This window comes from Mobula hypostoma, chromosome 2, assembly GCF_963921235.1.
Source record: "Mobula hypostoma chromosome 2, sMobHyp1.1, whole genome shotgun sequence".
NCBI classification, from domain to species: domain Eukaryota; kingdom Metazoa; phylum Chordata; class Chondrichthyes; order Myliobatiformes; family Myliobatidae; genus Mobula; species Mobula hypostoma.
In genome coordinates this window covers 109,125,334-109,148,112 of record NC_086098.1, presented here as the reverse complement: position 1 = coordinate 109,148,112, position 22,779 = coordinate 109,125,334, and the positions used below count along the sequence as shown (strand labels likewise).

At 41.2% G+C, this 22,779-nt stretch overlaps 1 protein-coding gene across 1 annotated transcript in view; it reads left to right on the top strand.

Moving 5' to 3' along the window:
• Positions 1-22,779, top strand: part of rngtt (RNA guanylyltransferase and 5'-phosphatase) — a 384,105-nt gene that overhangs the window by 334,617 nt on the left and 26,709 nt on the right. Inside the window, exon 14 of the mRNA XM_063040367.1 lies at positions 11,583-11,649. Within this exon, the coding sequence (XP_062896437.1) occupies positions 11,583-11,649 (67 nt within the window). The remainder of the gene's footprint in view (positions 1-11,582; positions 11,650-22,779) is intronic.

The following is a 22,779-nucleotide window of genomic DNA, read 5'->3' as shown; positions in this document are numbered from 1 at the left end:
ACATCTCTGCCGGCATTCTGGATCAAAGTCAAGGCTGAATATCCTGAGATAGCCACAAAAGCACTGAAAATGTTGCTTCCATTTCCAACACCATATTGCTGTGAAGCGGAGTTTTCTGCAATGATTGCAACAAAAACAAAATTGCGGAATAGACTGGACATAAGGAACCCCTTCGAGTATCGCTGTCTCCCATCACCCCTCGATGGCATCGTCTTGTTGCAGGGAAACAAACCCAGGGCTCCCACTGATTCAGCGATATTGGTGTGTTACACTGATTTTATATGTTAATACGGGGAAAATATGTGCTGTGTGTTTAATATCCAAACGTTACTTAAAATGTTATGATGCTATCGACTTATCACCTATATTCCGGTCATGATTAACACCACCCCCCCGCCCCCCCCCCCAGTCAGTCCGCAAGAATATTGTCAATATTAAACCGGTCTGCGGTGCGAAAACGATTGCGGACCCCTGCTAAGTAGACCTATCAGTTTTCTCTGTGGGCGGCTTTACAGTCGACCTCAAAAATAATGACAGTGTTGCTCGCTGCACTGTTGGCAACAGTGACTTTTCTATTGCCCATGATGGGTTAAAATGTAAAAGACATGTTGAGGTGAGTTTAACAGGTGTCGTTTGTTAATTAGCATAGCTAACGTTATTTAAACTAGCTGGCTAGCTGCTGAGGAGCTACGCTATTAATGTCCTACGTGATGAGGCCAAACTCCCTGTAGACTTGCTTAAAGTTGTAATAGAATAAACATGATCATGTAATATAATATAAGTACATATTTTAATGTCACATTTGCTGCATATACCCAACTTGGTTTACAGATTAGACAAAATCACTAAACAAATTATTACACACACCCTTGGAGGTTGACCGGGGGGGGGGGCGGGGGAGAGATATGGCGTTGCCGGGGGGGGGGGGGGCAGGAGTGCTACCTACCTGAAATGGTGGTGATACCTCCCTGAAATAAATTTTAGCAGGGTGGGATGTCTGGTAGTGCAACTTGTGAAGTTTATTTGTGACATAACTTTTAAACAAAAAATTTGGTGTGAAAGTGCAGAAAATCTAATTAAAAAGTATTATATTTTTGTGCTACATCTGTACAAGAAATGGAGACCAATAGGCTATTCAGCCCTTCATCCCTACTCTGTATTCAACAAGAGAATCTGCAGAATTCATTGCCACAGATGCCTTTGGAGGCCAAGTCACTGGATATATTTAAAGTAGTTGTCAATAGTTCTTGATTAGTAAGTGTGTCAAAGGTTACGAGGAGAAATCAGGAGAACGGGGTTGAGAGGGATGCTAAATCATTCGTGGTAGAATGGTGGACCAGAATGGCCTAATTCAGTTCCTATGGCTTATGGTCTCAAAATTGTGGCTGAACTTCTACCTCAAAGCCACTTTCCTACATTAGCCCATATCCCTTGAGTCCCTTAATGTCTAACAATTTAATTGTCTACAGCTTTGATATAGTTGCTGGTAATTCAACATTCAATCAGAAATTAATGAATAGAATTATGTTAAATCAACTACATTACTCTGCTCCTTGAACAATTCAAACTCTGCATGCCCTTAGTCTTTATTTCACTGAAGATTAAAAGGGGAAAATGTGTTAGACAGCTTATGACATAGTTGCATAATAAATGTGCCAACGTTTAATGGGATTCTGGGCCTGATGATAAGAATAGAGAGGATGTATTACTGGTGAAGTATAAACACATTATAGAAAATACTTATTAAGCTGTCTAAAATTGAAGCCTCTCTACAATTCCTTGTAATAGTATTAAAATCATATTCTGAAGCCCAAGTTTTTGTGCATCAAAGCAGTAGGCTTCAAAGCTCTATTATGTCGCATTGTCAATCAAATGGTTCCTGATGTTGATAATTTTGCAATGTCCTTATCTTCAATATTTGTGTTGTTTGTGAATGTGGGTACTCCCATCTACAATGATCCCAATCTATAATTTTCCACTGTCAAGCTGATCATCTTTAGTATCTTTGGAAAAAGTGACAGATTGGATAGGTTCACTTTTTTTAAAATCATTATGTGGCTGCTCCTAATATAGTGTTAATAAGTGGCTGGGGGTTTTTATTGGATTGGAATGGCCAATATCCAATTTGTTTTCTGGAAGACAACATTTCATTGAAGTAGAGTTAGGAAGAAAGCTGTTGATATTGCAGTGTGCTGAAACAGAAGACTTAACAATAAGTATCTGCTGTTGACTGTGCTGCTTGAAGAGTGGGAGCAACAGGATTTCATATCACATTGGGAAGCACTTAGTTTTCACAGTTGATTTAAAAAGAATTTACATGGAGAGAAAACTTGCTTCAAAAATGGCCAACACAAGACTTGGCTTCACGGTTTCACAGTACTGTGATAAAGTACTGAAGGGCAGGTATTACACATTTCTACTTTGCTTTAAATGAGAATCTTGGCAGATATGTCAGTTCCTAAAATGTTGGTTCACTGATCGTATTTGCATACTGTGTTTGCATGTTTCTTGCTCCAATATTTCACATTGCTTTTGTGGAACTTCTCTGAGCACATCTTGCATGCAAGAGTGAAAGTAAAAATAAAGGATTCTTGACACTTTTCTCACTGAGCTGCTGACCATCCGCCTTCCTTGCTTGCCTAAATTTTCACAGAGAGCATTTCTTTCAGATACTGTTGTGCCCTGCTTCAAATCTGCCAACGTCTCTCCTTTCTGACTCATGCCTTTTGTAAAGATATGCACCTATTCTTTACATTTCTTTCCACTCCAAAGTCCTTGATAGTGCCATTCCCTTCAATCATCTTTCCTGCAACTTGATGTTTGGATCAGGCTTAGCCTCTGCTTTAGTATTAGGATGAAGTAATTGAAGTTGCACGTGACAAAAGTAAAATTATCTATTCTCATACCTCTTGAACTGAGTGCCATCAGACCTTTATTTTAGTTATCTATTCTAGTATCTCTGTATATAGCTTTGTGTCAAATTTTGTTTGATAGCCCTCCTTTGAAGCACTTTGAATCTTCGACATCGAAAGTGCTATAGAAATTTACATTGTGTTGTTAAACTCTCAGCAGAGCTGTATAACAGTAATAGGTTGCCTAATTATTTTATATATTTGATGTAGCCCTGCCAAATAGAAGAACTGAAAGTAAATGAATAATGAAAATATCTTGATTTCATTTTATAAGCTGCTGACTGCCATGTTGCTCATTCTGCCATCCCCTTTTGAAAGTGTCAGTATTTCATATCTAAGTTATATAGAATATAGAAGTTCTGTCAGTTTTATGTACTGAATATTTATAAAGTTGAAACAAAGCCTATTACCGGGCTGCTGATGTTTGTGTTCTTTTTTAACAGTAACATTGTTTTTCGTTAATCGAAAGGGGTTTTAATGTGGAACACCATCTCATCTCAACAACAGCAGCTTGCATCTATGTGTTATATTTTCATCCTTAATGCCCAGCAGTGCACACTTCAGGTATAACCAGGCTACTCTGATAGCCTTTCCCAAACCCATAATTTTCAGTGGTAAGGAATCTAAAGGCTTCAGGCACATGGAAACACCACTGCATGCAGGTTCCCCTCCAAATCTAATACCATCCTGACTTGAAAATAAAGCACCATATCTTTATTTACGTGACTAAGTCCCAAATATACAGTTACATTGTAGGAGTAACCAGGGCCGGACTTTAGGCAGGGCTAGGCTGGGCTGCAGCCCAGGAGCCAGAGCTGCAGAGGGGCCCAAAATAGGTAGCCATCATCATGGCGGAAAAAAAATACGAGAGTGGAGCACAGAAAAGAAAAAAGAAACGAGAAAAAGAGGACCGTGAGAAAGAAGCAGTAAAAAAGACATTGAAATTGACAGAATTTTTTAAACCTGTTCTCGATGATGCAGCAGTACCATCGCCATCGCTCTTGTCACAGTCTGAGACCGGTGGACACATGGAGATTTGTTCAACAGTTAGCACTAGCACCAGCGTTAGAACAGGACCACTGTCCTTGCCACAGTCAGCAGCTAACGTTGAAGAGGCAGAGAGCATGACTTGGGGATTCCCGACCACAGAGGCCTCCAAACAACCAAGTTGGGCCGCCATTAATGTTAACGCTACCGCTGCTGAGGATCCTTACAGCACTGATCCTGCTTACTGGGGAAAAGAAACGTTAGATGATTCAGTCCGAACATACTGGGCTAAGAAAGGGCCGGAGTCCTATCAGAATAAGGATGTGGATATTAAAGCTTCGGAACAAGTATACAAACAGCAGAAACGTTTTTTCTCCAAATTTCACTTCAAACGCAAGCTCGTAAATGGTGAGTACATATCAAGGCATTGGCTCTTATGTTCCCCTTCCACCGGCTGTGTGTTTTGTTTTGCATACCGCATCTTCAGTGATGGTAACTGTCAGTCCATCTTCGAAACTGGCTTCAGCAACTGGAAACATGCTGCGGAGCGCATAGGAAAGCATGAAAATAGTGAACGCCACAGGAAAAGGACTTCACTGCGAAGAAATCCAGAAGAACTAGGTTTTAGTTTTGAAAAACAAGCATCTGACTTTGTAAATATCTCGGCTTGTGTGTCAGTGCTGTTTCTGTGGTAATAGGCTAATAGTTGACTGTTTACAAACCTAGTAAATAATAAGTGGTCTTTACTCTGCAAGCCACACAGCACAGCAATAGGTTAGTATGTGCCAGATCTCATTTTTCAAAAAGATTGTTGGAGTATTGTCAAGATTCCTACTTTTCCATAGTGCCATCTCTCTGGCCTTTTTGTGTCTCATTTCCATTTTACTTTTTCAGAACACACGGTTGAGAAAAATACCTAGATAAAAATGCTTTGACATTGTTTGAGAAATAAGGCCTATGGTATGTGCAGCAATAGCTAAGTAAAAAATTAAGATTGGGTACATCATACTTCATCTCCCTCATAATTTTACTAAGCCAACTAAGCCTAGGTCAATTTTTGAGTGTTTTAGATGCTGTCCTTCAAACTAAGAATTTGCATTATTTTCTGTCCTCCCTCTTAAGGTCTGTAAGTTTATAGCCTACGTATTGTACTAAACCAATGTCTTGGTCCACAGCTTTGATATTTAGACCAGTATGACCTTTGCTCTTGTTCTTGCCTTTGTTTGCTTGGTATAGCAGCATTTTATGGTGTCGGCAGGGGCCCATCAGGCCCTCAGCCCAGGGGCCCCGGCCCCACTAAATTCTGATAAATCTCCTCTGCACCCTCTCTTAAGCTTCCACCTCCTTCCTACAATGAGGTGACCAGAACTGGACACATTACTCCAAGTGGTCTAACCAGAGTTCTATAAAGCTGCAACATTACCTCATAGCCCTTGAACTCAGTGCCCTTACTAATGAAGACTAACACACCTTGTGCCTTCTTAACCACCTTATCAACTTGTGTGGACCGCATAGCCCTCTATTTTTCTCAGCTCCATATACTTATCAAAGAGTCTCTTAAAAGATCCTCAAACAACAGGAATTCTGCAGATGCTGGAAATTCAAGCAACACACATCAAAGTTGCTGGTGAACGCAGCAGGCCAAGCAGCATCTATAGGAAGAGGCGCAGTCGACGTTTCAGGCCGAGACCCTTCGTCAGGAAGATCCTATTGTATCTGCCTCTACCACTGTCGCTGGCAGTGCATTCCACGTGCCTACCACTCTGTGTGGAAAAACTTGCCTCTGACATCCCCCCCCCGTACCTACTTCCAAGCAGCTTAAAACTATGCCCCCTCGTGTTAGCCATTTCAGCCCTGGGAAAAAGCCTTTGGCTATCCACATGATCAAAGCCTCTCATCATCTGATACTCCTCTATCAGGTCACCTCTCATCCTACGTCACTCCAAGGAGAAACGGCCAAGTTCACTCAACCTATAAGGCACGCTTTCCAATCCAGGCAACATCCTTGTATATCTCCTCTGCACACTCACTATAGTATTCACATCCTTTCTTTAGTGAGATGACCTGAACTGAACACAGTACTCCAAGTGGGGTCTGACTAAGTTCTTGTATAGTTGTAACATTACCTCATGGCTCTTGAACTCAATCCTATAGTTGATGAAGTTCAACACACCATACGCCTTCTTAACAACACTGTCAACCTGCACAGCAGTCTCGAGTGTTCTATGAACATGGACCTCAAGATCTCTTTGATCCTCCACACTACCAAGAGTCTTACCATTAATATTATATTCTGTCTTCACATTTGACCTACCAAAATGAACCACTTCACACTTCTTACCCAAGATCCACATATCCACTTGTCCAGGTAGATCCATTGTTTCAGCTTGTTCCTACCCCACTGAACTCATATCTGCATACCTCGACTCTGTTTTATTCCCCCAGTTCAGACCCTTCCTATCTACATCCGTAACACTTCACACACTCTGGATCTTTTCAATGATTTCAGGTTCCCTGGTCCCCTATCATTTTATTTTTACTATGTGTGTCCAGTCCCTGTACACCTCTGTCCCCCCCTAGGAAGGCCTCAAAGCTCACCGTTCTTTTCTGGACATCAGACCTAACCAGTTCCCCTCCACCACCACTTTCCTCCATCTGACAGAACTTGTCCTCACTCTAAATAATTTCTCCTTCTGCTCATCCCACTTCCTTCTAACAAAAGGTGTAACCATGGGCACTCACTTGGGTCCCAGCTAAGCCTGCCTTTTTGTTGACTATGTGGAACCGTCTATGTTCCAAGCCTACATTGTTGACCTTCCCGCACTTTCCTACACTTCGTCAACGATTGCATTGATGCTACTTCCTGCAACCATGCTGAACTCGTCGACTTCATCCACTTTGCCTCCAACTTCCACCCTGCCCTCAAATTTACCAGGTTTGTTTCCGACACCTCCCTCCCCTTTCTTGATCTCACTGTCTCTATCTCAGGAGACAGCTTATCCACTGATGTCTATTATCAGCCCACAGATACCTGGACCATACCTCTTCCTACCCTGTTAATTGTAAAAACACCATCCCCTTCTCTCAATTCCTCCGTGTCTGCCCCATCTGCTCTCAGGCTGATGCTTTGCATTCTAGAACGAAGGACATTCCTCCTTTTTCAAAGAAAGGGACTTCCCTTCCTCCACCATCAATGCTGTCCTCCACTGTATCTCTTCCATTTCTCGTACCCACCCTCCCGCTACCCAACCAAGTATAGGGTTCCTCTTGTCCTCACCTACCGCCCCACCAGCCTCCTCATCCAGCATTAATTCTCTGAAACTTCCGCCATTTCCAAAGGAGTCCAAGCACTTCTTTCCCTGGCCCCCACTTTCTGCTTTCCGGAGGGATTGCTCCCTATGTGACTCCTGTGCCCATTTGTCCCTCCCCACTGATCTCCCTCTTGGCACTTATCCTTGCAATCTGGATATTTCTGGAGACAGCTTATCTACTGATGTCTACTATAAGCCTATGGACTCTCACAGCTACCTAGACTATTCCTCTTCCCACCCTGTCTCTTGCAAAAAATGCCATCCCCTTCTCACAATTCCTCCGTCTCTGCCGCATCTGCTCTCAGGATGAGGCTTTTCATTCCAGGACGAAGGAGATGTCCTCCTTTTTTAAAGAAAGGGGCTTCCCGTCCTCCACCATCAACTATGCTCTCAAACACATCTCTCCCATTTCATGCACATCTGCTTTCACCCTAGCCTCCCACCACCCCACTAGGAATAGGGTTCCCCTTGTCCTCACCTATCACCCCACCAGCCTCTGGGTCCAACATATAGTTCTGCGTAACTTCCGCCACCTCCAACGGAATCCCACCACCAAGCACATCTTTCCCTCCTCTCCTCTTACTGCTTTCCGCAGGGATCACTCCCTATGCGACTCCCTTGTCCATTCGTTCCCCCCCCATCCCTTCCCACCGATCTCCCTCCTGGCATTTACCTTGTAAGTGGAACAAGTGCTACACATGCCCTTACACTTCCTCCCTCACTACCATTCAGGGCCCCAGACAGTCCTTCCAGGTGAGGCGACACTTCACCTGTGAGTCGGCTGGGGTGATATACTGCGTCCGGTGCTCCCGATGCGGTCTTCTATATATTGGCGATACCCGACGCAGGCTGGGAGACCGTTTCGCTGAACACCTACGCGCTGTCTGCCAGAGAAAGCAGGATCTCCCAGTGGCCACACATTTTTATTTCCATGTCCCATTCCCATTCTGATATGTCTATCCACGGCCTCCTCTACTGTCAAGATGAAGCCACACTCAGGTTGGAGGAACAACGCCTTATATTCCGTCTGGGTAGCCTCCAACCTGATGGCATGAACATTGACTTCTCTAACTTCCGTTAATGCCCCACCTCCCCTTCGCACCCCATCCGTTATTTATTAATTATTATTTTTAAAAATTTTTTTTCTCTCTCTCCTTTTTCTCCCTCTGTCCCTCTCACTATACTCCTTGCCCATCCTCTGGGCTTCCCCCCCCCTCTCTTTCTCCCTAGGCCTCCTGTCCCATGATCTTCTCATATCCCTTTTGCCAATCAACTTTCCATCTCTTAGCTCCATCCCTCCCCCTTCTGTCTTTTCCTATCATTTTGGATCTCCCCCTCCCCCTCCCACTTTCAAATCTCTTCTTTCAGTTAGTCCTGACTAAGGGTCTCAGCCCGAAACGTCGACTGTACCTCTTCCTAGAGATGCTGCCTGGCCTGCTGCGTTCACCAGCAATTTTTATGTGTGTTGCTTGAAATTCCAGCATCTGCAGATTTCCTCGTATCTGTCTCTGTTTGTAAGTTTAGGTATAACAATCACTGTTGAGACATGGCTCATTGAGGAACATAGGAGGACTTGCTGGAAGTAACTCCAGGCTTATGCAAAGATAAGGAGCTAACCAGGTGAATCTGAAGCACAAGATGTGAATGTTAAAAATGAATAATGGAATGTTGCTATCAGTGGCCCAGGTCAAAATAATGCAGTGCTCCCACTTTAGTCATGGATGAAGATGGACAGGTAACCAACTATTCGGAGAAGGAAGTTCAAAGTAAAATTTATTATCAGAGTACCTACTCGTGACTGCATACAACCCTGAGATTATTTGTCTGCAGCCATACTTAGCAAACCCATAGAACAGTAACTGTAAACATCAGGAACTGTAAACTGGAAACAAACTGTGCAAATGCAGATAGTAAGTAAATAGCAATAAATAATGAGCATGAAATAACAGGATAAAAGATTTCTTAAATGAGTGTAGTTATCCCCATTTGTTTAAGAGCCTGATGGTTGAGGTGTAGTAACTGTTCTTTAACCTGGTGGTGTGAGCCCTGAGGCACTTGTAGCTTGAACCTAATGGCAGCAGAGAGAAAAGAGCATGGCCTGGGTGGTGAGGATCTTTGATGGATGCTGCTTTTCTACGGCAATGTTTCATGTTTATGTGTTCAATTTTTGGGAGGGTTTTACCTGTGATGTACTGAGCCAAATCCATTCCCTTTTGTAGAATTTTCCACTCGAAGGTATTAGTGTCCCCATACCAGGCTGTGATGCAGCCAGTCAGCACACTTTCCACCAGACATCTATAGAAGATTGCCAAGGTTTTTGATGACATGCCAAATCTCCCCAAACTGCTGAGGAAATAAAGGCACTGTCATGCTTTCTTCACAATTATATTTATATGATGGGTCCAGGACAGGTCCTTTGATATAGTGACACCCAGGAACTTAAAGTTACTGACCCTCTCCACCTCTGATCCACCAATGATTACTGGCTCATTGTCCTCTGATTTCCCTCTCCTGAAGTCTACTATCAGTTCCTTGGTCTTAATGACATTGAGTGAGAAGTAGTTGTTGTTACACCACTAGCCAAGCTCTCATCCTCAATGATGGTGTGATCAGCAAATGTGTGCCAAAAATAAGGCTGGAACATTTACAACCACATTCAACCAGATGTGCCAACTGAATGATCTATCTTGGTTTCGTTCCAGTATCACAGAAGCCAATCTTCAGTTATTTTGCTTCACTCCATGTGATGTTAGGAAGCAGCTAAGAGCACTAATTCTGTTGGACAAGACAGCTACCAGACTGCAGTACTAAAGACTTGTGCTCTGGAGCTAGCCAAACTGTTCCAAGATGGAACACTGGCATCTACCAGACAGTGTGGAAAATTGCCTGTGAACATCGATGTTCTCAAGTAGCCGGACAAACCAAATTAGCTGAAAATTGAGAGGCTGAGGTAGGTGGACAGTAGGTATTTTCGCTAGCATAGGAGAGTCCAAAACTTTGCGGGGGGGGGGGTTATAGCTTTAAGGTGAAGGAGGATGATTCCGAAGGAACCTGAGGGGCAGCAGAGGGTAGTGACTATACGGAATGAGTAGCCAGAAGTGGTTGAGGTAGGTTTAATAGTACAATTGAAGGAACACTTGGATAGATATATGGGCTGGGGGGCGGGGAGGGGGGGGAATGGGATTAGAGGGATATGGGCTGAATGCAGGAAATTAGAACTAGCTAGGTTTGCATTATAGTCATCATGAACTCATTAGACTGAAGGGCCTGTAGCTGGCTATATGTATGTATGTATTTATTTATTTATTTAGAGATACAGCATGGAACAGGCTCTTCTGGCCCAACAAGTCACACAGCTTTTTAAAACTAGTCTAATCACAAGACAATTTACAATGAACAATTAACCCGCTAACCAGTGCATCTTTGGACTGTGGGAGGGAACTGGAGCACCCACGCAGTTCACTGAGAATATGCACAAACTCCTTACTGATTATGCTGGAAGTGAATTCTGAACTCCAGAACGCCCCGAGTTGCAATGGCATCTTGCTAACCACTACACTACTGCGGTGCCACAATTGTTGGATGATCTACTTATTGTCCATTTTCCTCTGTGGATGCCACATGGCCTACTGTGTTCCTCCAATAGTTTGTTTTCTTCTTCAGATTACAGATTCTACAGTTTCTTGTGTCTCCATATTAGTTTTCTTGGGTCTTGTTAGCTTACTTCCTTTGGGCAGTATTTGAAAGTTACTGAAAATTCTTTTGTCACTCCAAGATAAATTGAAATGGGATCACATTCCACATTGCTGCCACCAAAAGTTGCAGTAAGATTTTTGGTACTTTTATTGCAAAGTCAAAAAACTGCACTAGTTTTTTGGGCATTTCACTTTAGCTCCATTTCTGGTAATATTCCTACATTAACACTATTGCTGTTTAGAGTGGGCTTGGCATCATTACCTCAGCTGTTTGTCATCTACATGGCGTGTTGCTTACCTAGATGTTGAAGAGTTCGTCGGACCACGGAGCCCTCTGGCAGATGATTGTTGAACTAAAGGTTAACTTTGCTCAAGTGTATTAATCCTAAAACAATTCTAAGTACTGTTGATATATTAATTTAACTTAAATGTGAAAACACTTTTAAATTTCCACAACTGCACAGCGGATAGTCAGCAGAAAGTAGTGTATTAAACCATTTGTATTTAAGCTTCCTTTGTTATCAGTGATGGCAGAATTCTGCCCACTTGTTTTTCTATAGTTGCCATTGTTGTTTCAACTCATAAATGGTACTAGCTATGCACTGAATTAGAGCAATTACTAACTCTCTATGATTTTTGTGCTTACTTGGTTGTGCTCTTCATATTTTTTTCTAAAGGTTACTCCCTCAGACTGTTGGACTACTATATGTTGGCAATTATGAACAACCCTTTGCACAGATGAAGGTATGTGATTAAAGTAGTGATTTGAATTCCATGCCAGCTTTACCTTCTGAACTTCTGTTGCAAATTTCTTTGATGAAAATTAAAACCAAAGCGGTGACGATTCTTATTAATAGTGAAAGGATATTTGTCAAGCTATAACTGAAAAACAAATTTATGAATATACATTGCTCTCTGTGTTGAGACATGTATGTCAATTTGAGAATTTGTCAACTTGCAAAACAACACTGTATGATAAATGGAGAAAGCCATTTGTTGACCAAGTTTTTTGAGATATTCTTCAATATGTCAACAGCTCAGTGATATGGATAAGTTCCTAAGGGTGGTTTTCCATGCTTAAAAAATTATCAGTATTGAAGAGAAATAAATTGTAGGAACATGGGAAGACGAATGATGAATGAGACTGAATGACTTCTCTTTGAAAAGAGCCACTGCAAACTCATTGGGTTGAATGCTGTGTGATAAATATAACACTAATCACATTTATTTGAACTTGAGAGCAAAGCTTCCAAGGAATATTATCATTCTACAAGTTGAGTTTTTTTTCCCCACTGATGAACAAAATAAAACCAATCTTCACCAGGTCGGGCAGCATATAAGGAGAAGGAAACATTTCAGGTCAACGATCTTCAATCAGAATAGAAAAGGTTAAAAATCTCTCAATTTCAAGCAGCCAGTGCTCTCATTTGTGACTGTCATCAATCTGTAGCAATATGCTGGATATTTCCTGTATACTTCTTTTTCCCCCAGATTTCCATCATTTGCTAGGCTTAGTAGTTTATAGTTCCTTCCTTGATTTCTATTTTCTCTCAATCTGTTTACATTTGAGAGCAGATCATTTGGGTACCTAACAAGCTTTCACCATCTTCTCTTAGCCAGTAGCACCACCTTCCTGGCACATTCACCCACTTTGGACCTGAACCCTATTGCATACTCTATGTTTATTCTGAAAAGACTTCTGTCTTTAAAATATGGTATTATTTAATGAAAGTAATGTGTGTTTTATAGACTCAAGAGATTCTGCAGATGCTGAAAGTCTTGAGCGACACATACAAAATGCTGGAGGAACTCAGCAAGTTAGACAACATGTATGGAAGAGAATAAACAGTAAATGCTTGGGCCGGGACCCTTCATCTGCACTGAAAAGGAAGAAGAGGGAGGCAGTAGCCAGAATAAGGTGGTGGGGGGCAGGGTGTGTTCCTTCCTCTCCTCTCACCTTCTTAATCTGACTTCTGTCTCCTTCCATTCCAGTCCCGATGAAGGGACTCAACACAAACTATCAACTGTTTGTTCCCCTCTCTAGATGCTGTATGACATCCTGAGTTCCTCGAGAATTTTGTGTGTCGCTCTGTATTTTATAGAACCTTCAAGATAGCAAAACATCACAGAACACATGCATTGTTATCAAACTAGTAAGATAAGTAAATAACAGGACACTTATCAAAAGATGTAGCCATTTTATAAGAGAGAGGAAGGGATAGAAGGGTTGATAATTTAGGAAATTTAGGTGGCTGGAGGTATGGCTGACAATGGTGGAATAGTGAAAAATAGGATGGGATTAACTTAATGAAAGTATGTTCAGTTTTCTAAAGCTTTACAAATTGTAGAACACTTCACCCTCCTCCATCTATTGCATGCGTTAGTTGTTGCTGTTGTCAGATTTCATGAAGTTAGTGAAATTCCTTGAAATACACAATATATAGTGAAAAAGTTGGTGAGTTAGGGTTTTAATTTCCAGGTATAATTATAACACTTCTAATTCTTCAGCACAAGATATTCTATTGTCTCTAGTGAGATTTACCAGTAAAGCAAAATGTGAGAGTAATTTTTTAAATGATCCCTTCCCAATAGGGAATAGATTAATATTCTTAAACTCAGTTCAAAGCATTTGAAGATAGTAGTTGAAGGAGGGTCAGGCAGTTGATAGAGTTTAGTCTATCTTTATCAACCCAGAGTACGGACATGCTAACAGAATACGTTGTAGTTATTCTGTGTGTTGAATATTTCGGCAACAGAATTATGTCAATATATGATCACTGAAATTGTCATCATATTTTTATACTTATAATGAATGCTTGTTACAGCCTGATGGATTATAATAGAATGCTAAAATAGATTTTTCTTTTACCAATATGTGCTATCCATTTGCTTTATAGATCTATTTGTGAAATTATCTGTTTTCATTCTGACTAACAATGGAACAATTTGACATCACATTTATTTAGGGAGAAATTGCATTGCATGTAAAATATACAAATGCATTGGTCAAAAATAATGGACTTGCATCAATAGTGCTACATGACCTTATTTAATCATACAAGCCTGCAGAAATGGATTTAATCATATGTCTGGCACTAGTCAAATTTACAATGATTCAGTGTTAATGATGTATTTGTGTAAGCTGAGGATAACTTGTATGCCCTGTTAATTACAGTATACAATTCAATTTCTGTTGCTGTTTCATAGAACATAGAATAGTACAGCACAGTACAGGCCCTTCGGCCCACAATGTTGTGCCGACCCTCAAACCCTGCCTCCCATATAAGCCCCCACCTTAAATTCCTCCATATACCTGTCTAGTAATCTCTTAAACTTCACTAGTGTATCTGCCTCCACCACTAACTCAGGCAGTGCATTCCACGCACTAACCACACTCTGAGTAAAAAACCTTCCTCTAATATCCCCCTTGAACTTCCCACCCCTTACCTTAAAGCCATATCCTCTTGTATTGAGCAGTGGTGCCCTGGGGAAGAGGTGCTGGCTATCCACTCTTATCTATTCCTCTTATTATCTTGTACACCTCTATCATGTCTCCTCTCATCCTCCTTCTCTCCAAAGAGTAAAGTCCTTGCTCCCTTAATCTCTGATCATAATGCATACTCTCTAAACCAGGCAGCATCCTGGTTAATCTCCTCTGTACCCTTTCCAATGCTTCTACATCCTTCCTATAGTGAGGTGACCAGACCTGGATACAGTACTCCAAGTGTGGCCTAACCAGAGTTTTATAGAGCTGCATCATTACATTGTGACTCTTAAACTCTATCCCTCGACTTCTGAAAGCTAACACCCCATAAGCTTTCTTAACTACTCTATCCACCTGTGAGGCAACTTTCAGAGATCTGTGGACATGTACTCCAAGATCCCTCTGCTCCTTCACACTACCAAGTATCCTGCCATTTACTTTGTACTCTGCCTTGGAGTTTGTCCTTCCAAAGTATACCACCTCACACTTCTCCGGGTTGAACGCCATCTGCCACTTCTCAGCCCACTCCTGCATCCTATCAATGTCTCTGCCATCTTTGACAATCCTCTACACTATCTACAACACCACCAACCTTTGTGTCGTCTGCAAACTCGCCAACCCACCCTTCTACCTCCACATCGAGGTCGTTAATAAAAATCATGAAAAGTAGAGGTCCCAGAACAGATCCTTGTGGGACACCACTAGTCACAATCCTCCAATCTGAATGTCCTCCCTCCACCACCACCCTCTGCCTTCTGCAGGCAAGCCAATTCTGAATCTACCTGGCCAAACTTTCCTGTATCCCATGCCTTCTAACTTTCTGAATAAGCCTACTGTGTGGAACCTTGTCAAGTGCCTTACTAAAGTCCATATAGATCACATCCACTGCACTACCCTCATCTATATGCCTGGTCACCTCCTCAAAGAACTCCATCAGGCTTGTTAGACATGATCGGCCCTTCAATACCAAAGTCCATATAGAACCTTGGCCACATGAATTTTTGTTGCATTATTTACTGGGAAGGGACTAAATGATCTTGATCCACAAAAAGTAATGGATTGTGTTGGAATTAATCATTGATCATTGACATGCTTAACCTCTTAAAGCAGTAACATGCAGATGTTATCCATTACTAGATTGTATTAGATTTTAATGGATGTAGAACTTTCAAAATACAGTGGATTCCAGATAATTGAGACACATTGGGGCTAGTACATTTTGGCCCAATTTAGCAACTGCCCTAATTCGCTGATGTTTCTTGGAAATGGTTAAAAATGCATTTAAAAAACAAACCCCCATTTAATTGAGTAACAAATTATGTATTTAAATAAAATACAGAACAAATTAGAACACTACCAATACTACTACAGTACTGTTACTACTATAAAACTGTGTATTAGTTCCTAATAGTTATCGATAGAGGAATTCATCCAGTGTACACTGCCATGTTCTTTTGCTTGACTGTACAGAAACAAAACAGGGCAGACCTCCATTGCAGATAATGGACTACCTTCATACAATTTTTTTGGCAATTGCGTCCTCCAAATCTTCATTTTCATTGTAACATGCTTACAATTTCTTCATAGCTCCCAACTTGTTGAAGTAGTGAAATCATTTCATTTTCACTCCTGGCCATTTCTGGCATCTCCACGCCAGAATGCTTAAAACTGCATTCTGAGCAGAACAGTTTCTGAATTGATTTATTTTTTATTTCTCACCAATTATCATTGCTTTTTGAATACAAACACACACAACTGACCCTATTTAAAAATCGTTCGTCCCAAGCATAGTATAACATGTAACAGTCACACAAGTGCATGCAGCTGACACTAGTTAGAAACTGTTCAGGAACAGTCCCCTGTCTCAAATAAGTGGCATATTATCCCAAATAAATGAAGAGAACCCTGGCTATTTTCTCAAGTTTTCCTAAATAAGAGGATTCCTTGATGGCCCATTTAACTGGAGTCAACTGTATTAGAAATACTATAGTGTTGTTAAGTCATGCAAGTTTCAGGTGTAAAAATTCTGAAGACATATGGGATGTATAAATAGCTGGATATATTGTTGTTAAAGACTGTATTTGACCTGTTTTTGCTAGTTGGAGTTATACCAATGTCCTTCCCCTTTATTTGCAAGAACATAAACCGTCATGCTCTATCCACACTCCCAACTTTAATTGAATTGCAGACATTAGTAGAAATCTACCTAGTTTGTTCAACCTACATTCAAATTTAAAATAAAAACTTCTAAGAAAGTAGTTAACCAAAGCGCTGGAGGAACTCAGCAGGTCAGGGTATCTTCAGTCCCTTGTGCCTTCAAGAAAGCAGCTAATTTATTTAACCTTCCATTTTCTGCAATGTTATAACTCATTTTACATACAGAATTAATCATAATTGCATTTGCATGTGTTTCAGTGGTATAAGACATTCAAACTCTGCAATTCCTCGGGCCTAGGATCCAAGATGTCATTAGGGATTTGTAAAGTCTTGTTTACCCTCTAGTAAGAAACATGAAAAAATTATAGCTAACAGCTTAAAGCAGCTGTAGTCAGCCATGAGAGAAAGTGTGGGGAGTGTGCAAGATAAATAAATTAAAAATTGCTATCATAATAGGATAGAAGATAATCTAAGCTTGACCATAAGGAATGCAAGTGCTGAAAAGGGAAGATAATGTATATCAATAATATAAAGGTCAGCAGAGAGATATCAATAGTATCTGTTTTCCTGACTGAACACTAATGGATTATGAAAGGAAGTACATGAAAGGAAAAGCTATGAAATTTTACTTTATACTTTATTGTCGCCAAACAATTGATACTAGAACGTACAATCATCACAGCGATATTTGATTCTGCGCTTCTCGCTCCCTGGATTACAAATCGATAGTAAATATTAAAAATTTAAATTATAAATCATAAATAGAAAATAGAAAAATAGAAAGTAAGGTAGTACAAAAAAACTGAGAGGCAGGTCTGGATATTTGGAGGGTAGGGCCCAGATCCGGGTCAGGATCTGATCAGCAGTCTTATCACAGTTGGAAAGAAGCTGTTCCCAAATCTGGCCATATGAGTCTTCAAGCTCCTGAGCCTTCTCCCGGAGGGAAGAGGGACGAAAAGTGTATTGGCTGGGTGGGTCGTGTCCTTGATTATCCTGGCAGCACTGCTCCGACAGCGTGCGGTGTGAAGTGAGTCCAAGGACGGAAGTTTGGTTTGTGTGATGTGCTGGGCTGTCTTCACATGGGGACTACAGTGAAGATTTTTATTATGAATATAATCTTGTGAAAGAAAATGGTTTTGAATGTCAGAGGTGAATGTGAGAAGAATTTAAAAATCAGTGTTTGAATGTATAAGGAACTACACCACGTGAACGTATTGGAATTAGATCATGTGTCATGAGAAGTCACAGTACTGAATTGATTATAATGAATACAAAACCTTTCTACAAGTTGGAAAATGACACATGCTGGCACTCAGCATCATATCTCATTGAAGGTTTAATGCTATTTGCAACCAAATGTTTCTAATACTCTTCTTCATATCTTTAATCTGCTGTGAACTAACTATAAAACTATAAGTGTTTTAAAAGATCTTAAGAACTAGAGACATTTTAGAACAATGTTAAGAAAGGACAGGAGAATTTTTCAAGTATTACAGCTGATCACAGGTCCTGCTCTTACCTTTGTGCAAATGCACTTGTAATGCCAGTCACTTGTGAGGAACTGGCTTAGCCCCTCTGGGGCCTGAGAATGCTGTCACTGATTGCTTACTGCTAACACAGCTGATGCTAGCTCAGTGCACAAGAGGTGTATATAGTTGGGATCATGTTGGTTTGCAGAGCACAGTGATATACTATTAATTTGTTCATTTTCTTTTCAATTTAGACCGTAAGACATAGGAGCAGAATTGGGCCATTCTAACTATCGGGTCTGTTCTGCAATTCCATCATGGCTGGTTTATTATCTCACTACACCCCAATTTTCCATCCTTTTCCCTATAACCTATGACACCCTGATTGATCAAGGACCTATCAATCCCCATCTTAAATCTACCCAGTGATCTGTGGCAATGAATCCCACATTCACCATGCTCTGACGAAAGAAGTTTTTCCTCGTCACTGTTCTAAATTATTCCTCATCTCTGAGGCTGTGCTCTCTGGTCCTAGACTTCTGCACTATGGGAAAGATCCTCTCCACCTCCACTCTATCTAGGCCTTTCAATATTCAATAGGTTTCAATGAGATTCCACCCCCACCCCCAAACTCCGTACCTCATTCTTCTAAATTCCAGTAAGTACATGCCCAAAGCCATCAAATACTCTTTACGTATTAAGACTTTAATATGGGATCATTCTCGTGAGGCTCCTCTGAACTCTCTCCAATGTCAGCATGTTTTCTTAGATATCAGGCCCACAACTTCTCACAAGACTCCAAATGCGGTCTGATCAATACGTTATAAAGCCTCAGCATTACATCCTTGCTTATGTATTCTAGTCCTCTCGAAATGAATGTTAACATTGCATTTGCCTTCCTTACCACTGACTCAACCTACAAGTTAACCTTTTGGGAATCCTGCATGACAACTCCCAAGTCCTCTTGCACCTCTGATTTTTGATTTTTTTTCCCCATTTGCAAAATAGTCTATACCTTTATTCCTTCTACCAAAGTGCATGAATATATACTTCCCAGCACTATATCCATCTGCCACTTTTTTTCCCGATTCTCCTAATCTATCCAAGACCTGCAAACTCCCTGCTCCTTCAACACAACTTGCTTCTCCACCTATCTTCGCATCATCCGTAATCTTAGCCACTGTTATGTTTTGTAACTCTAAAACATAAAACTAATTGAAAGAAAAACATGAAGCCAGGGATAACTTGTCTACTTTGTTCTTACCTTAGTGAGGCACATACAGATGGCTCATGATGAATTGTGTAATATTTATACTATTACTCAAATATTAAATACACAACAGCCACAAAGCCATCAACTCCTTCATGCAAATCATTGACATATAACATGAAAAGAAACGGTCCCAATACCGACCCTTGTGGCACACCACTAGACATTGGCTGCTAACCAGTAAAAGGCCCCCCTTAATTCCCACTCTTTGCCTCCTGCTAGTCAGCTAATCTTCTATCCAGTTCTGCAATACCATGGGATCTTATTTTGTTAAGCAGTCTCTTGTGTGGCACCTTGTCAAAGACCTTCTGAAAATCCAAATACACAACATCTACTGACTCTCCTTGGTCTATCCTGCCTGTTATTTCCTCAAAATTCCAACAGATTTGTCAGGGAAGATTTCTGCCTTCAAAAACCATGCTGACTTTGGCCTATTTTATCATGTGCCTCCAAGTGCTCTGAAACCTCACCCTTAGTAGTAGACTCCAACTTCTTCCCAACTACTGGTCAGGCTAACTGGCCTATTCCTTTCTTCTGCCTCCCTACCTTCTTAAAGAGTGGAGTGACATTTGCGGTTTTCCAGTCCTCAGGAACCATTCTACCTCTTCAGAACCCTATGGTGCAGTCAATGTGGTCCAGGTGACTTGTCTGCAGCCCATATATATAGCTAGGATGTCTAAGACTTTTGCATGATAGTTGTCAACATGAGGCAGAGAGCAAGTTTGTAAACATGATGGGAGCAAAGGATGTTGGGAATGATGAAGGTGGAGTGCCATGGGAGAGGTGTGGGTCAGGTGGCAGAGAAGGAGTGCTGGGGGGTGGCAGATATGTCTCAGTGCTGGGTGTGCCAGCACTGAGACACCAGGGAAGGTCATTAGATTCCAAACAATTGGTTTATTGATCATTACAGAATCTAGTGCTTTCTGCTCCCTTCCTTCTCCCTGCCCCCTTCCCACTCTCAGTCCACAATAGAGACCCATATCAGAATCAGGTTAATCATCACATGTCAGTTTAATGCATAAAATCACTACAGTACTATGCAAAGGTCTTAGGTATCCCAGCTAAATATGTGTGCCTAAGACTTTAACACAGTGCAGTATCTTCAGACTTTTCAGCTTCTCAAACACCTGCTCATTACCATATATAACCATATAACAATTACAGCACGGAAACAGGCCATCTCGGCCCTTCTAGTCCATGCCGAACTCTTACTCTCACCTAGTCCCACCGACCTGCACTCAGCCCATAACCCTCCATTGCTTTCCTGTCCATATATCTATTCAATTTTACTTTAAATGACAACATCAAACCTGCCTCAACCACTTCTGCTGGAAGCTCGTTCCACACAGCTACCACTCTCTGAGTAAAGAAATTCTCCCTCATGTTACCCCTAAACTTTTGCCCTTTAACTCTCAACTCATGTCCTCTTGTTTGAATCTCCCCGACTCTCAATGGAAAGAGCCTATCCATGTCAACTCTATCTATCCCCCTCATAATTTTAAATACCTCTATCAAGTTCCCCCCTCAACCTTCTACGCTCCAAAGAATAAAGACCCAACTTGTTCAACCAAAGGTTGAACCTTCTCATTAGTAATAGCAATGGTCCTCCCTTCTGCCCCTCACATTTCTGGCATTCTGCTAATGTCTTCCACGGTGAAGACTGATGCAAAATACTTATTTAGTTCATCTGCATGTGAAGTTATCCCCACTGGTTCAAGAGCCTGATATTTGAGGAGTAATAACTGTTCGTGAACCTGGTGGTGTGAGTCTTGAAGGCTCCTGTACCAGCTTCCAGATGGTAGCAGCAAGAAGAGAGCATGGCCTGGGTGGTGGGACTCCTTGATCATGGATGCTGCTTTTCTACAACAGCCCTGCTCAAAGGTGGGGATAGCTTTACCCATGATGGACTGGGCCACTCTGCTACTTTTTGTAGTATATTCTGTTTAAGATCATTGGTGTTTCCATACCAGGCCATGTTGCAACCGTGATACTCTCCACCACAAATCTATAGAAGTTTGTCAAAGTTTTAGATGTCGTGCTGAATCTTCACAAACCTCTCAGAGGAAGTAGAAGCATTGCCATGCTTTGTTTGTAATGACACTTACGTGCTGGACCCAGGATGGATCCTCTGAAATGATAACACCAAGGAATTTTAAGTTGCTGACCCTTTCCACCTCTGATCCTCCATTGAGGACTGACTCATGGACTTCCAGTTTCCTGTTCCTGAAGTCAATAATCAGCTCCTTGGTCTTGCTGACATGAAGCGAGAGGTTGTGGCATCATTTGGCCAGATTTTCACTTTCCCTCCTCTATGCTGACTTGTCATCACCTTTGATTTGGTCAATAACAGTGATGCTGTCAAGAAACTTGAATATGGCATTGGAGTTGTGATTTGCCTCGCAGTCCTAAGTATAAAGGGAGTAAAGCATGGGGCTAAGCACACAGCCTTGTGCTGCCCATGTAACTCCTGAATTATTGTTCAAAACTCATCGGATTCATTAATGAAATCCACCACCTTTATCTGGTCTGGTTTATGTGTGATTTTTAGACGCAGTTAAGATAGACAATAAATACCAGTATTGCTGGTGACACCTACAGTACATCCCTTGAACCTATATAGAAGATGTTAATCAAATGCAGAATTCTAATTATTTTCATCAGGTACATTACAGCACATTCTCTGTCATGTGGATAATTTATTTTATTTTGTTTTCCTTGCCTGCTTCTACTGAACTGAATATTTTTATTTGAGCATATGTATTTTCTATGTTATTCACAGTGAGTCAGAGGCCAGAGAAATTTCTCGGGTTGCTTTTTCACTTCAGTGCGCTAAGGTTGAAGGTATCAGATGTTTTGTGTGCCTGCGATAGGTCACAAGAAATCTTTCAGTAGTGATCTTTCTCAATGTGGCTGAAGTTGTTGGGTAATGGGACATACTTGTCAATATCGACTGTATGGCATTTTTCCCTCAAGCAGATGATGAGGGTTGGTCAGTTATTTTATTGAAGAAGTGGTTGGGAAGCTGGGCAGAAACTGTAATGCACTTAATTAAAACCAGTTAATAAAGGATGAGGTTAGTGGGTAGGTGATATATAATTAGGGCAGTTATTTATTTAGAGCAACTCTTAGTGAACAAAAGCTAAATTGACAGAATAGCTGGGATTACCTTCAGTTATTTGGGACTCTCTGCTGCTTAATTGAGGCAGGATACTGTTGCCGAACAATTTCTAACTAGCATCTGTTGAGTGCACTTTCATAGCTGTTCGACACTACACAGTGCTTAAAACAATCAGTTTTTGAATAACATCTGTTGCGTGTGTTTGTGTTCAAAAAAACAGTGATTTTTGTCACTGATAGGTGGCGAGAAATAAGTAGTAAGACAATTCAGAACAGTTTCGCTCACTGCAGTTTCAAGCATTCAGGCATAGAGGTGCCAGAAACTCCCAGGAGTGAAAATAAAACAATTTCACTTCTTCAGCAACTTAGGAATTAAG